Source organism: Sciurus vulgaris (genome assembly GCF_902686455.1).
Source record: "Sciurus vulgaris genome assembly, chromosome: 11".
In the NCBI taxonomy this organism is placed as follows: Eukaryota; Metazoa; Chordata; class Mammalia; order Rodentia; family Sciuridae; genus Sciurus; species Sciurus vulgaris.
This window is the reverse complement of record NC_136472.1, coordinates 64,438,260-64,455,404: the sequence shown is the minus strand read 5'-3', so window position 1 is coordinate 64,455,404 and position 17,145 is coordinate 64,438,260. Positions and strand designations below refer to the sequence as shown.

At 39.0% G+C, this 17,145-nt stretch overlaps 1 protein-coding gene across 1 annotated transcript; it reads left to right on the top strand.

The window, feature by feature from the left end:
• Nucleotides 1-250: 250 nt before the first annotated feature.
• Nucleotides 251-1,183, top strand: LOC306640985 (olfactory receptor 5P1-like; the record flags this gene model as incomplete). Its single annotated transcript, XM_079105758.1, has 1 exon — nucleotides 251-1,183. One exon carries the CDS (start codon nucleotides 251-253, stop codon nucleotides 1,181-1,183), a length of 933 nt encoding a protein of 310 aa, XP_078961884.1.
• Nucleotides 1,184-17,145: the final 15,962 nt, after the last annotated feature.

The following is a 17,145-nucleotide window of genomic DNA, read 5'->3' as shown; positions in this document are numbered from 1 at the left end:
GGAGACACTTTTACATAAATAACACAAGAAGAAAAGAATATAACTGAGATGGCAGAGAAGTTTCTCAATCATGCTCCTTTTCTGGGGGGACAAAAAACGAAATCCTATAGATCATTGATATTGACCAGATGGGCAGAGGAAGAGGTTACTACAAAGGAGTCTGTTGAGTAACTCAAGAAAACCAGTATTGTGTGGAATGAAAACACTAACAAACATCCTCATTTCCTTAACAGGAACAAGTCACACAGAGATGGAGGCTGGAAACCACACCACTGTGACAGAGTTCATCATCGTGGGGTTGACAGGGGATCCTACACTTTGCGCCATCTTCTTTGTGATATTTCTAGGAATACATGTTGTCACTTTAGTGGGCAACACCAGCATCGTCGCTCTAATAAGAAGCTGTACTCGGCTTCACACCCCCATGTACCTCTTCCTCAGCCACCTGGCTTTGGTGGACATTGGGTGTTCCACATCAGTCACACCTATAATGCTTATAGGATTCCTAGGACATGGAACGGTCCTCCCTGTGGCTGGCTGTGAAGCCCAGCTTTGTTCTGTGGTGACGTGTGGGACCGCTGAGTGCTTCCTGCTGGCTGCCATGGCCTATGATCGCTATGTGGCCATCTGCTCTCCTCTGCTGTACTCCACCCACATGTCCCCCAGAGTCTGCATCCTCCTAGTGGGGACTTCCTACCTGGGTGGCTGTGTGAATGCTTGGACATTTACTAGTTGTCTACTGAGTCTGTCTTTCTGTGGACCAAATCGAATAGATCACTTTTTCTGTGACTTCTCCCCTTTGTTGAAACTAGCCTGCTCAGATGTCTCCTTAATTGAAATCATCCCTTCCATCTCCTCCGGCTCCATCATTGTGGTCACAGTGTGTGTCATCGCCGTCTCCTACGTCTCCATCCTCACCACAGTGCTGAGGATGCGCTCCCCTGAGGGGCGCCACAAGGCCTTCTCCACCTGCACCTCCCACCTCACTGCCGTCACTCTCTACTATGGAACCATCACCTTCATCTATGTGATGCCCAAGTCCAGCTTCTCCACCAGCCAAAATCGAGTGGTGTCTGTGTTCTACACGGTGGTGATCCCCATGCTAAACCCCCTCATCTACAGCCTGAGGAACAGAGACGTGAAGGAGGCCCTGAGGAAGGCAACTGCCAGAATATATTCTTAGGGTCCATTCTTTGAATTTAAGACAGCTAGTGAACTGTCTAGTGTTCATTTACCCATATCAGTACCTACCACATACTGCTCAACTGATTGCTTAAATATTTCTTTGTTTTAACTCTTGCCTTTAAAAAGCAGTTGAGAGATACTCTAAAATCAATAAAAATGATAGTAAGAGTAATCAGTATTATTTATTTTATTTAATTTATTTAGCAAACAATAGTTTGTACTTTCTGTTTGTCAGGCCCCATTCTGAATGCATCACAGATGTGAAATCTTTTCTCTTACACAACAACCTGAAGAAGAGGTACCATCATTTTTATTTTACAAATAAACTGTCTGGACAAAGAGGCAGGAAGTAGATTACCCATACCCGTACAGATAAATAGAAGTGAAATCAGTATTCAAATCCAGATTCCAAAACCCTGATGCTTCTACATTTATTTTTTCCTATAAATCTGATTCTGGAATTATAAATGTTGCTCAATTTACAAATGAGAAAAGAGAGTCTTAGAGAGTTCAATAATTTGTTTACATCGATATGGATTCAAGTCGTCTGTTTCTAATGCTTGATCCGCTTGACCTACACTATTCAATCACAATCAATCTATTGATGTCAGCACTGTTAATGGTGTAAGGGATTTGTTTAAAGTTATCAAACCTAAGATGGTATATTGAATAAACTTTTTGGACAAACTTTATGCAAAGATGGTCTATTTTGTCCACACCGTGGGACAAGCATAAGACCAGAAAACCGGATTGATTTCTATCTTTTGGGAAATCAGGTCTCAACACCATCATCACTTTATTTGGCTGGAATTCTAACCATACTTAAATACACTTAAAAACACATAGACCATTGGCATAATGTGTCCTTCATTATTTATAGATCTTTATAAGGTCATTCTAAAATCTAAGCATTATAATTAGTATTTTTACAACAATCATCGTTCCAAGGGACTAGATTTACAAAGAAATTAGAACTGGTGAAAAATGAGAAAGTTTGTTACAGATCACACTACATAATTTTTTTTTAAATGATCTACTTTCATTTACATTATCATCATAAGACTGGAAAGGGCGAGGAGAAATTTGCTGCAATTTAAGAACTCCAAAGCAAACACTGAAACAACTGTTTATGGCATCTTAAAGCAAATCTTAGAATCTCATTGTCCTTCTTCAGTGTAAGGAGGTGAAAGGGATGTGATTTGGGCGATATTTTTTAAAGTTTTAAAAAAATGGAAAGTATTTATAACATACTATTAAGGGAAACTGTATTGTCCGATATTATTTAGTGGAAAAAAAAGAACAAAGGCTGAAAGGTAAGAAGGTACAAAATGATGAAACTATGGTACTGTGAGCACTCTCAGTTTTGAATTTCTACTATATTAATACTTTATTCGCAATAAAGAAACATTAAAGCTTAAGGAATTTAATTAATACATGGAAAGAATCCGACACACACTGGCACTCAACGCCATGAAGCTGCCCTAACAGGCAGGGCACCAGTGCCTGAGTTTCCCCTTTGAGTACCGAGAGGATGTATTCCACTTCCCTTGTATGGACAGCAGAACTACACTCACAGGAAAATCTCTGTGACCTTGGCAAGATCTGCCTGTCTTCCAGTTAAACATCTTGCACAGTAGGAAGGTAGAATTCAAGAGAATATTTTATCAGTGTCCTTGTAGGGAGTTCAATTCAACATGACAGTTTGCTGAGCACTTATTTAATGCCAGGCATCATGCCCATACAAAAGCAACTAAATCACTGTCTGAACTCAAACACTATATTATACAAAAACTATGTGTGTGTGTACTTGTAATTTTGCACTTACACTTCCAATATGGTAAGTCAATGGGGAGCAGTCGGCCCGAAGGAGGTCCATGTTTCCCTACCAGGATTGTGGAATAACACTTTCTGGAAAATAAAATATGAAAACTTAGTCTTGCAACATGACTAAGCAAAGTCAGGTAATGACAAGTGAAAGATGTTCCAAGTACAAGAAGTAGCATTAAAATGGCACAAAAGAATGATGAAGCAAGAAATGTGGGGATTTGCATTTATATTAAGAATGGGCTGTGACACTGGGATTCCATCTCACTCCAGTCAGAATGGCAATTATCAAGAATACAAGTAACTATAAATATTTACAAGGATGCGGGGTAAAATGTTCACTCAAATATTGCTGGTGGGATTGCAAATTGGTACAACCACCCTGGAAAGCAGTATGGAGATTCCTTGGAAAACCTGGAATGGAACCACCATTTGATCCAGCTATCCACTCCTGGGTTTATACCCAAAGGACTTAAAATCAGCATACTACAGTGACACAGTCACATCAATGTTTATAGCAGCTCAGTTCACAATAGCTAAGCAATGGAACCAACCTAGGTGCTGTTCAACAGATGAATGGATAATGAAACTGTGGTATATATACACAGTGGAATATTACTCAGTCGTAAATAAGAATGAAATTATGGCATTTACTGGTAAATGGATGGAACTGGAAACTGTCATGCTAAGTGAAGTAAGCCAATCCCAAAAAAACCAAAGGCCAAATATTCTCTCTGACATGTGGATGGTAACACACAATAAGTGTGGGAGAAGGGTAGAATAGAAGTTCATTGAATTAGACAAAAGGGAACGAAGGGAAGGGAGGAGGAGATGGGAATAGGAAAGTCAGTAAAATGAATCAGACAAACTTTCCTCTGTTCATATAAGAATACTCAACCAGTGTAACTCCACATCATGTTCAACCGCAAGAATGGGATCCTAACTAGAGTAAGTTGTACTTCATGTATGTATGTCAAAATATATTCTACTGCCATCTATATCTAAAAAGAACAAATCAAAAAATAAAGAAGAATGGAAGGCACTATAAAAGAAAAAGAATGGAGTGGAGAAGAAATGGCGACAGATGATGCAACTCAAAACAGTTTATAAAAAGCCATAATTTACACGTGAAGATTTACTTTACTCTTAGCAAAGGAGTAAAATTGTTAGATGTATTCAGATCACTTTAACAACAAAATGAAGCACATCTGTACAAGTGACTGGTCAGGAGGCAACTATAATACTCCTGGAGACAGAGGATAAAGGTTTGAGCCAGGGTGATAGAAAAATAGAGAATGAGGAAGGAACGGGTTTGAAACAAGTTCGTAGAGATAATTGGCAGAAATTGCTGACTTAGGGATAGGAAGTAATCAGAGAGAAGGAAGAGCTCAGGATGACTCCCATGGTCCAGCTTTGGGGGGCAGATGCTGTTACTAACCAGTCTCCTAACTTAAGTCCCCAGGTAAAGTAGGAATGAAGGAGACTAGATTATAGTATCAGTAAAATCTATTATTACTCACACTATGGTCTCTGCCATCATAGAAGCAGATGCCGTGAAATTCGGGGCCCATCTAAATGAGACATTGACCAGCCCCCTGCAGCCTCCTCTTAATTCAATCCTACAGTCCATGGCCCCATAGCCCTGTTTGTCTTGCTTCTTCACCACAACTACTCATAAGAGGGGATCTTTTCACCTTTTTCTTTTGAGGCCCTATTCCCGATCTTTATCTTTAAATAAAAAAAAAAAGAATGTACTAGGGCAATCACTCATTAGCCAGCTAAAGAAATGGGACACTCTCTAGAGTTATTGAGAAGAATTGGGGAACAGTTGAAAATAATTTGTTAAAGTCGGCTTACGTTAATAAAAATATCAAACTTTAAAAAATCTCCAGTTGTCTGGCAAAAATTTAAGGTGCAACCTGCCTGCATGAGATCTTGGATTTTTAGTTACATGAACTCTACATTCCTGGATATAAAGATTAGCCTCCCCATGGATACTTTGGATCTATATCTTGGAGGTCACTGTGTTCAAGGGTCTCCTCAGCTACCTTCTGGGCTTTGATAATTGAGAATTAATGCAAGTCAACACTCAATGACAAACTTTAATTTCCAAATCTGTTAAATTTATATCTCCCTCTTGGCTTGTTTATGAATAATTCAGGGAGAAGGTAGGAAATATGTCCCAAACACTGATATTTCTTACTTTTTTGAACTTGAGTTCTCAGAGGAGTATTTGATCTAATCTTTAAACTTGTTTTAGAGGTAAATATGGGATCATAATTTATCCATTCATTCCTTTCAAAAATATTTATTGAAAATTTATTTTATTCTGGGTCTGAGTAAACATTTATCTTCATCAATGTAATGGAGTTTATATGCAATTTAGACTGCAGTGGAGGAGATTTTAGAGAATAAGTAGAAATTGTAAATACAGAGCAAGATAAGTGTTGTGGAAGAAAAACAAGTGAAATCAGTTTGATTAATGGTCACTTCGTGATATTCAGGTGATAACTTCAGATATTTAGAGTTCGTATGACTTTATTCAAATTCCCAGAACCTTAACAGGGATGATTTGAAGGCTCTTCTTCGATGTAGCCATAGAGTCTTTCCGTACATATCAATAGCGGTGTAGCTAGATTCCTACATGTTGACTCAGTACTCCAATAGCAAGTTTTCTAGGAGACTAGAAATGAGGCTTCTGTGTGTCCCATCACAGCCTCAGGAGATACAGACATATTTTTCACTTTCCTCTAACTGTAAGATAAATGATCAAATGCAGTCCAGATTAAAGGGGAGGAGGATAAGAAGTGTATTTCTCAATGAGAGAAGTAGCAAAGATGTTGCAGCCATCTCTAACCTACTATTTGAACCAATTATTTGAACATTTACTGCATGCCAAAATATACCCTCCCACAGTCCTCAATCATAGCATCCACGCTGAGTCCCTCATCATGACATCTAAGTCAACATCAGGCATAAGCGATGCTTCTTCAGCATACCTCCTTGAATATAGTTCCTCTGGATCTGAAGACATGTGACTAAAGAGACAAGTAATCTGTCCCCTATTCACCTGACAGATACTGTTGATACGGCGGTAGAAAAACTGCAATTCATAAAGGGGGAATATAGGAATCATGTGGCAATTATTGGTCCCATAACAATTCTAAAATCCAACTAGAGACAAAGATGTTTGGTTGATCAGGGTCTAATCCTGCTTCCTGTTAATATGTGTCTCTTGTCTTTGCCTTACAGGACTTTCAGTCCCATTCTCTGAATTGTCCTCCTTTTTTTCAGAACAATAGTCCATATAATAGCTGAGTACTTTTCTTGGCCTGATTTCCTGATCATTGTAGTTGGAGAATCCAAAGACCATGTCATGTCTCCTACCCTTTTCAGTCTAAACTGATACAATTTCTTTAAACATGTTGTGGGAGTCACCAGTAAAATACAAGTAAAGTCTTAATGAGATACTACTCTATGCCCAGTAGGATGTTTCTCCTTATGCTCACAAAAATTTATACATGAATATTTATGGTAGCTCTATTCATAATAATAGTAATAATGATACAGTAGTGCTCTTCATAATACTGCCCTGTGGTAGTAATACTAACACTATATAACAGTATGAGTACTCTTCATAATACTACTCTTCCACTAGGATGGCTAGAATCAAAGACTCAGATAAAAAAGTGTTAGGATGAGAAGAAAATTCAGAACCCTCTTACAGTAGTGGAGACAAGGTAAAATGGCACAAGGTAAAATGGCACAAACACTCTTGCAATTCTCCACTATTAAGTAGAGTTATCCTATGGCCCAGAAATTCACTCCTGGATATATGCAGAGGAGAAATGAAAACTTATGTCCACACAAAAATATAAGCATGAATGTTTACAGTAACACTATTCATAATACCCCAAAGTAGGAGTGGTGGGCTGGTGACAAAGCTCAGTGGTAGAGAGTTGCCTCGCATGCATGAGGCCCTGGATTCAATCTCAGCGTGCATGAGCATGCGCACACACACACGTACACACATGTAGGAGTAATGCAAATGCTTATCAATTTCTAAAGAGTATAAATAAAATGAAGTATAGCCATATATTAAAATATTATTTTGCTATGTAAAGGGATGAAGAAATGATAAATGCCATAACATAAATGGATCTTGAAACTTTACACTAAGTAAAAGAAACAAGAGATTTCAAGATGGCGGCCTAGAGGGTGGCTGCATTTCATGTTGCTCCAGGACTCAGGATTCAAAAGAGGAGATATTGAGAGACTTGGGACCAACTCAAAGCAGCCGGGTGAGTCTCTCCCATTGGGGAGGTGTCCCGGATGGGACGGTAGTCCCGGAACTCAGGGAACTTTGTGAAGTAGAGCTGCCGGTGAGACACCCCTCCCCCCGCTGGAGCAGTGAACTCGGACAACTGGGAGCATCGGAGAGGAGGCCGCTCAGCACAGCGCTGGGACTCAGAGCAACCACTGGGGCTCCGGTGGCTGCCCAGGGGAGGAGCGGCGAGGAGAGCTGTGTGGACTCAGAACACCGGGGCCTGCCCTGAGGAGGAGAAGGAGGAGCGTGGCCACTTGGATTCGGAGTGACTATACCAGAGCTACAGGCGGTTGCCAGAGGAGAAGCCGCGCGGTGAGCTGTTTGGACTCAGAGCTACCGCTTCTGAACCCCGGAGCCTGCCTTGAGGACGAGGAGGAGGAGGAGGAGGAGCGCAGCAGGTCATTTGGACCCGCAGTGACTGCATTAGAGCTCCAGGCGGCTGCTCAGAGGAGAAGGCGAGTGGTGAGTTGTTTGGACTTAAAGTGACTGCTCCTGAACACAGGGGTGCTGTCTGGAGGAGAAGCGTGGTGGGTCGCTTGGTCTCGAGTGGCCACACCAGAGCTCCGGGCGGTTGCCCAGAGGACCCGTGCAGCAGGTCACGTGGATTCAGAGCCACCCAGAGCAACCGCTCCTGAACACCCGGGGGGTTACCAGGAGGAGGAGGAGGAACGGGGAGGGTCATATCGACTCGGAGTGATTGATTGCCCAGGGCTACAGGTGGTTGGTGGGAGGAGGCATACAGTGAGTTTCTTGGACTCCTAGTGACCGCACCAGAATCTGGGTGGCTGTCTGGAGGAAGAGGTGTGTGGCGGGTCTCTGGGATTCAGAGCGATTGTACGGGGCCACAGGTGGCTGCTCAGAGGAGGGGTCGAATAGCCAGGCAATTAGGTGCACAGCTGGGTCCCAGGATCTAGGAGGCTTCTTGGTGGAAGAGCCCCACAGAGACACACTTAGGGGCGCAGCGAAGGTTCCAGGACTGTGGGCAGATTCTCTGAGGAGGGGCAGCCTAAGGAGATTCATCTGCGAAGGGTGAGGCTCCCAGGCCCAGGAGGTAGGGCCGGGCCCCTGGGAACTTTGCAGAGGAAGGCAGCCCTGCCCAGGCGGTAGCTGTAAATTGAGGGGAACCTCTAGGAGGGAACTGACCAACGAGACCTCCCCACCGGGTGAGTATTACCTGCCAGGTGAGGTTTCCCCACAAGGACGGTAAAACCAGAGACACAAGCCCAAACAGGCCTTGCCTCAGCCCGCAGTCTAGTTCCCCTTTGGATGACCACTGGTCAACAAGTGGAGGCACCTCTGCCCACTAGCAGGGATTATACCCCACCTGAAGGCCACCACTCCTAGAGAGGCAGCTTCCTTGTGGAACACTGCATTATCAACTTCCTCCAAGACTTCAGCCTGCTGAAGGCTAAGAGGGGATATATATAGAAATCTTCAGGGACATTGTAAGTCAATAGAGGAAACCTACAATATCTCAATGGTCCACTGATACCTGAACAATATGAGAGAACAAGGAAAGAAAATGCTGCAAACAAATCTAGATGTTACATCAATAAAACCCAATGACAGCATGGCAGAAGAAATGACAGAAAAGGAGTTCAGAATGTACATAATTAAAATGATCAGAGAAGCAAACGATGAGATGAAAGAACAAATGCACGCACTGAATGATGAGAAGAAAGAGCAAATGCAGGCATTGAATGATCGCACCAATCGACAGTTAAAAGAGCAAATACAGGAAGCAAAAGATCATTTCAATAAAGAGTTAGAGATAATGAAAAAAAAACAAACAGAAATCCTTGACATGAAGGAAACAATAAACCAAATTAAGAACTCCATAGAAAGCATATCCAGTAGGATAGAACACCTGGAAGACAGAACCTCAGATATTGAAGACAAAATATTTAACCTTGAAAACAAAGTTGAACAAACAGAGAAGATGGTAAGAAATCATGAACAGAATCTCCAAGAACTATGGGATAACATGAAAAGGCCAAATTTAAGAATTATTGGGATTGAGGAAGGCTTAGAGAAATAAACCAAAGGAATGAACAATCTATTCAATGAAATAATATCAGAAAATTTCCCAAATCTGAAGAATGAAATGGAAAAATCAAGTTCAAGAGGCTTATAGGACTCCAATACACAAAATTACAACAGACCCACACCAAGGCACATTATAATGAAAATACCTAACATACAAAATAAAGACAGAATTTTAAAGGCTGTGAAAGAACCAAATTACATACAGGGGAAAACCAATACGGATTTCAGCAGATTTTTCAATTAAGACCCTAAAAGCTAGAAGGGCCTGGAACAACATTTTTCAAGCCCTGAAAGAAATGGATGCCAACCAAGAATCTTATACCCAGGAAAACTTACCTTCAAATTTGACGATGAAATAAAATCCTTCCATGATAAACAAAAGCTAAAAGAATTTACAAAAAGAAAGCCAGCATTACAGAATATTCTCAGCAAAATATTCCATGAGGAAGAGATGAAAAACAATGAAGCAAATCAGCAACGGGAGGAATTATCCTAAAGGAATTGTCAAATAAGGCAGGAACCAAGTTGTGTCAAACAAATCAATAAATAAAATTTTAAAAATGAACCAAATGACTGGGAAACCAACTCATATCTCTATAATAACCCTGAATGTTAATGGCCTGAATTCATCAATCAAAAGACATAGACTGGCAGATGTGATTAAAAAGAAAGATCCAACAGTATGTTGCCTACAAGAGACTCACCTCATAGAAAAAGATACCCATAGACTAAAGGTGAAAGGATGGGGAAAAACATACCATGCACATGGACTCAGCAAAAAAGCTGGAGTATCCATCCTCATTTCAGACAATGTGGACTTCAAGCCAAAGTTAGTCAGGAGGGATAAAGAAGGTCATTTCATACTGCTTAAGGGAAGCATAAATCAGCAAGATATAACAATCATAAACATCTATGCCCCAAACAGTGGTTCATCCATGTGGTTCAAACAAATCCTTCTCAATTTCAGAAAACCAAATAGACCATAACACAATAATACTAGGTGATTTTAACATGCCTCTCTCACCACTGGACAGATCTTCCAGACAAAAATTGAAACAAAGAAACCATAGATCTCAATAACACAGTCAATAATTAGACTTAACGGACATTTATAGAATATACCATCCAACCAAGAGTGAATACACTTTCTTCTCAGCAGCACATGGATCCTTCTCTAAAATAGACCATATATTATGCCATAGAGCTAATGTTAGCAAATACAAGAAGATAGAGACACTAGCATGTATTCTATCAGATCATAATGGATTGAAGTTAGAAATAAATGAAAGAGTAAAACCCAGAAAACTATTCCAACATCTAGAGGTTAAACAATATGCTATTATATGATGAATGGATAACAGAAGATATTAGGAAGGAAATTAAAAAAATACTTAGAGGTAAATGAGAACAAAGAAACATCATATCAAAATCTCTGGGACACTATGAAAGCAGTACTTAGAGGGAAATTTATTTCATGGAGCGCATTTAATAAAAGAAGTAAAACTGAACAAAGAAATGACCTAACACTACAGCTCAAAGCCCTAGAAAAAGAACAGACCAGCACCAAAAGTAGTAGAAGACAGGAAATAGTTAAGCTTAGAGCTGAAATCAATGAAATTGAAACAAAAGAAACAATACAAAAAATTGACAAAATAAATAGTTGGTTCTTCGAAAAAATAAACAAAATTGATAAACCTTTAGCCACAATAACAAAGAGAAGACGAGAGAAAACCCAAATCACTAAATTCGTAATGAACAAGGAAATCTCACAACAGACAGGACTGAAATACAAAACATAATTAGAAGCTATTTTGAAAATCTATACTCCAACAAAATAGAAAATTTCGGAGACATCAACAGGTTTCTACAGACATATGAATTGCCTAACTGAACGAGGAGGACATACACAATTTAAATAGACCAATTTCAAGTACTGAAATTGAAGAAGTCATCAAAAGCCTACCAGCAAAGAAAAGTCCGGGACCAGATGGGTTCTCAGCCAAGTTCTACAAACCTTTAAAGAAGAGCTCATTCCAATACTTCTCAAAGTATTCCATAAAATAGAAGAGGAGGGAACCCCTCCCAAACTCATTCCATGAAGCCAATATCACACTGATACCTAAACCAGACAGAGACTCATCAAGGAAAGAAAATTTCAGACCAATATCCTTAATGAACATTGACACAAAAATTCTCAACAAAATTTTAGCAAATCGCATACAAAAACATATTAAAAGATAGTGCACCATGATCAAGTGGGTTTCATCCCAGGGATGCAAGGTTGGTTGAACATCAGGAAATCAATAAATGTAATTCACCATATCAATAGACTTAAAGGCAAGAATCACATGATTATTTCAATAGATGCAGAAAAAGCATTTGATAAAATACAGCATCCCTTCATGCTCAAAACACTAGAAAAAATAGGGATAGTGGGAACATTCCTTAACATTGTAAAGGCCATTTATGCTAAGCCCATGGCTCATATAATTCTAAGTGGTGAAAAACTGAAAGCATTCCCCCTAAATCTGGAACAAAGCAGGGATGCCCTCTTTCACCACTTCTATTTAACATCGTTCTTGAGACTCTAGCCAGAGCAATTAGACAAACCAAAGAAATTAAAGGGATACGAATTGGAAAAGAAGAACTCAAACTATCCCTGTTCACTGATGACATGATTATATATTTGGAGGAACCTGGAAATTCCACCAGAAAACTCTTAGAACTCATAAGTGAATTTAGTAAAGTAGCAGGTTACAAGATCAATGCTCATAAATCCAATGCATTTTTATACTAAGTGATGAATCTTCAGAAAGAGAAAATTAGGAAAACTACCCCATTCACAATAGCCTCGAAAAAAAAATGAAATACTTGGGAATCAATCTCACAAAAGAGGTGAAAGACCTCTACAATGAGAACTATACAACACTAAAGAAAGAAATTAAAGAACACCTTAGAAGATGGAAAGATCTTCCATGTTCTTGGATAGGAAGAATTAATATTGTCAAAATGCCATACTACCTAAAGTGCTATGCAAATTCAATGCAATTCCAATTAAAATCCCAATGACATACCTTACAGAAATAGAGCAAGCAATTATGAAATTCATCTGGAAGAATAAGAAACCCAGAATAGGTAAAGCAATCCTTAGCAGGAAGAGTGAAACCAGGGGGTATTGCAATACCAGAACTTCAACTCTACTACAAAGCAATAGTAACAAAAACGGCATGGTATTGGTACCAAAATAGAAAGGTAGATCAATGGTACAGAATAGAGGACACGGACACAAACCCAAATAAATACAATTTTCTCATACTAGACAAAGGTGCCAAAAAATATGCAATGGAGAAAAGATAGCCTCTTCAACAAATGGTGCTGGGAGAATTGGAAATCCATATGCAACAGAATGAAACTAAACCCATATCTCTCACCATGCACGAAACTAAACTCAAAATGGATTAAGGACCTCGGAATCAGACCAGAGACCCTGCAGATTATAGAAGAAAAAGTAGTTCCAAATCTTCACCTTGTTGGTCTAGGATCAGACTTCCTTAACAGGACTCCCATAGCACAAGAAATAAAATCTAGAATCAACCACTGGGATAGGTTCACACTAAAAAGCTTTCTCTCAGCAAAGGAAACAATCAGCAATGCGAAGAAAGAGCCTACAGAGTGGGAGAATATCTTTGCCAATCATACTTCAGATAGAGCACTAATCTCCAGAATCTATAAAGAACTCAAAAAACTCTACTCCAAGAAGTCAAATAATCCAGTTGACAAATGGGCCAAGGAAATGAATAGACACTTCACAGAAGAAGATCTACAAGCAATCAACAAACATATGGATAAATGTTCAACATCTCTAGTAATAAGAGAAATGCAAATCAAAACCACCCTAAGATTCCATCTCACCCCAATTAGAATGGCGATTATCAAGAATACGAGCAACAACAGGTGTTGGCGAGATGTGGGGAAAAAGGTACACTCATACATTGCTGGTGGGGCTGCAAATTAGTGCAGCCACTCTGGAAAGCAGTGTGGAGATTCCTTAGAAAACTTGGAATGGACCCTCCATTTGACCCAGCTATCCCACTCCTTGGCCTATACCCAAAGGACTTAAAATCAGCATACTACAGAGATACAGCCACATCAATGTTCATAGCTGCTCAATTCACAATAGCCAGACTGTGGAACCAACCTAGATGACCTTCAATTGATGAGTGGATAAAGAAACTGTGGTATATATATACAATGGAATATTACTCATCCATAAAGAATGATAAAATTATGGCATTTGCAGGCAAATGGATGAAATTGGAGAATATTATGCTAAGTGAGAGAAGCCAATCTCAAAATGCCAAAGGACGAATGATATCGCTAATAAGTGGAGGATGACACATAATGGGGGGAGTGAAGGGTTAGTGTTAGGGTTAGAGTTAGGGTTAGGGAGGGGGGCAAATATGGAGGAAGGAAGCACTGTATAGAGGGAAAGAGGGTGGGAGGGGTGGGGGGAAGGGAAAAAAATAACAGAATGAATTAACAACATTACTCTATGTAAATTTATGATTACACAAATGGTATGCCTTACGCCATGTACCAAACAGAGAAACAACATGTATCCCATTTGTTTACAATAAAATAAAAAAAAGAAAGCTGAAAAAAAAAAAAAAAAAGAAACAAGTCCCAGAAGACCACATATTATACGAGGCCGTTCATTTGAGACGTTCATGGAAGGACAGAAACTATATTAATAGTTCTATATGGCTGGGGAAATAGGAATATGTGGAGCAAATACTAAAAGATACAGGATTTCTTTCTGAGTTAACTAGAATCTTCTAAAATTTACTATGGTGAAGCTTGCCAACATCTGTGAATATTCTAAAAACCACTGAATTATATGTTTTAAATGTGTGAATTGTACGGTATATAAATTGTATTTCATTAGAGTTGTCAAAAACAAATTCATGAATGTCCTGTGTACCAAATTATATTCTATTGAGTTAGACAAAATTGACACTCATAAATCTTCAGATAATTTTTTCTCTGATGTCTTGTGGGGCTGCTATGAGAAAATTCCTATAAAATTTATAAAAAGTTTATTTTTTAAAGGGAGAGTTGTTGAAACGTGACTTAGAAAGGCATGGAAGGATCAGTCAGGTCTTAGATTTTTTGGGGGGATGGGGTATGGGTACTGAACTCAAAAGCACTTGGCCACTGAGCCCCAGCCCCAGCACTATTTTGTATTTTATTTAGATACGGGGTCTCACTGAGTTGCTTAGCCCCTCACTTTTGCTGAGGTTGGCTTTTAACTTGCAATCCTCCTGCCTCTGCCTCCCAAACCCCTGGAATTACAGGCATGTGCCACTGCACCCAGCCAGGACTTAGATTTTTTGGAGGTCTTAACAGAGGATCTGATAGCCCCAACCTGGATTTGATCTTAGATCTGAAGCCATTTCCTACTTTGAGAAGCTTTTTTTGGAAGATACTGGGAGTGAGAAATATTCTTATTTTCAAAGCCAGCAATATCAGACTGCCTTATTTTTTCCAGTTTTTTTCCTTGAAAATCAAAGAAATCCTTTTTTAATGGCTATGTTCTTGTATTTTGTCATAGGCAACTATGTAGTACTTGAAGCACTTTCTACATTCTTTCAGGAAGACTTCCAAGCCAAATCCAAGGAGTAGGTTATGTTGATGTAAAATAAAACTCTGCATTGATAAAATAATAAGATGGTTTGTTCTAAGCCAAATCTGCATGACAATGGCCTAGGAGAACAAGTTATCTGGAACAACATGGTTCTTCTGTGGAAGAAGCTATGTGAGCTTTTAAAGCCACAAAAGAATGTAGGTGGCGGTTATTAAGTTGGCAGACTACAAAGAGGCAGGGATATCTCTTCTACAGGATTTACATGTTATCTTTTTTTTCTAGGTTTATTTTCAAAAATTATGCATCACTTCCATGCATAAAGGCCATTAATCTGCAGGGTACCATTCTATAAACATTTTTAAATTGGTACATTTTAGGTGTACATATTGATGGGATTTGTTGTTACATATGCATACTAAACACAATAGAACAAATAATTTGGCTAATATCACTCCCAGCACTTTGGCCCCTCCCTCCTTGCCCCCCATCCCTTGTTCCCTTTCCTCTATCAATCTCTCTTTGATTTTCATGAGCTCCCCCCTGCCTTCTTTTCCTTTTTCCTCTCTAGTTTCCACATATGAGATAAAACGTGGGACCTTGACCTTCTAAGTTTGACTTATTTTGCTTAACTTATGGTCTTAAGTTCCATTCATAAAACTCCATTGTGTATATATGCGTTTTCTTTATCCATTCTCTATGATAGACATTTAGGCTGGTTTCATAGTTTGGTATTGTGCTGCTGTAAACATGGGTATGCATGTATCATGTAGTATAATGACTTAATTCAGATGTTAACAAGGTGAGAAAATCTTTTATACTATTCAGATGTTATTACATTCTTAGCTTTAGGGTTGGTAGAAACCTGAGGTCATCCAAGCTTGGTACACATTCTGGAAATTTTATCTAATAGTCATGAGAATGCTAAGTCATATACACAGTTGATAATCAGTGTCTATTAAAAGGGACTAAAGATAGCCCAAGTTAACTTTGGGTCATGATCTGCAAAATTCCATTTCTACAATCATGATATTTCATTCAGCAAAGATCAGTCTTCACGCTCTTAAATATAGTTGTGGTTTCAGTTTACAATGATATACACTTTCTATTTTTCATTTTATTAGATTGATTTTTTATTTTAATATATTGATTATATTGTAAAACTTTCCATCATTATTCAACATGTGTTTTCTTCAGTTCTTAAAAATACCATTCTCTTCTTCAAACCCTCACTGCCTTTGCAAAAATCCATTAACTCACAGAAAGCTCAATGTTGGATGTATAAATTGGGAAGTGAACAATATGCAAGTGGTACTATGATTTAAAGTGTTGTCACAATTCAGGTCTTGCTAACATGGTAATATATAGAGATGGGTCCTTTCAGAGGCTATTAGGCCATGAGGGTTTCTCCCTTGTGATTCGATAACCTCAGAAAAGGGCTTGGTGAAGGAAGTTCATTCTCTTCTGCCTTTCTGCCTTCTATGATATGAATACACAGTGTTTTTCCCCTCTAGAGGATGTAATTCTCATCAGACACCAAATACTGGTGCTGTAATCTTGGGCTTCCAGCCTCCAGAATTCTGAGAAATAAAAATTTATTTTTTATAAGTTACCTAGTCTGTGAGATTCTGTTATAGCAGCATAAAATGTTCAAAGTAATGTCTAAATTCCTGAGATTACAGGTGACCCATAAGTGACAGTATATATAAGAATATGAGGGACAAACCAAGGATATTCCAACATTTGAAGTTCTGATAGAGTTCATTAATAATGAACTTAAGTAGATAAGACAGACAGTGAGGAACCCCAGAAAGGAATGTGAGATTGTAGAATAAAAACGAAAAGTGATTCAAAAAGAGAGAGGGTGGGTACTTTGATGATTTTGGAATTTGGTGACAGGTGACTTAGTAAAAGCAATTCACAGGGGTGGAGATTGAATCTAGATGGGAATGTACTTAATATGTAACTGATAGGTGAAAAGTAAGTTTAGCAAAAGGATAGGTCAAAAGGGTAGGTAGAAAAGTGAGGAGAATATTTAAGGGCACAGTAAGTAACTAACTCAGTTTTTGCAGGGCTACTGGGTAAGTGTGGGAGAATAGAGAGTCATAAGCCTGGAAAACTG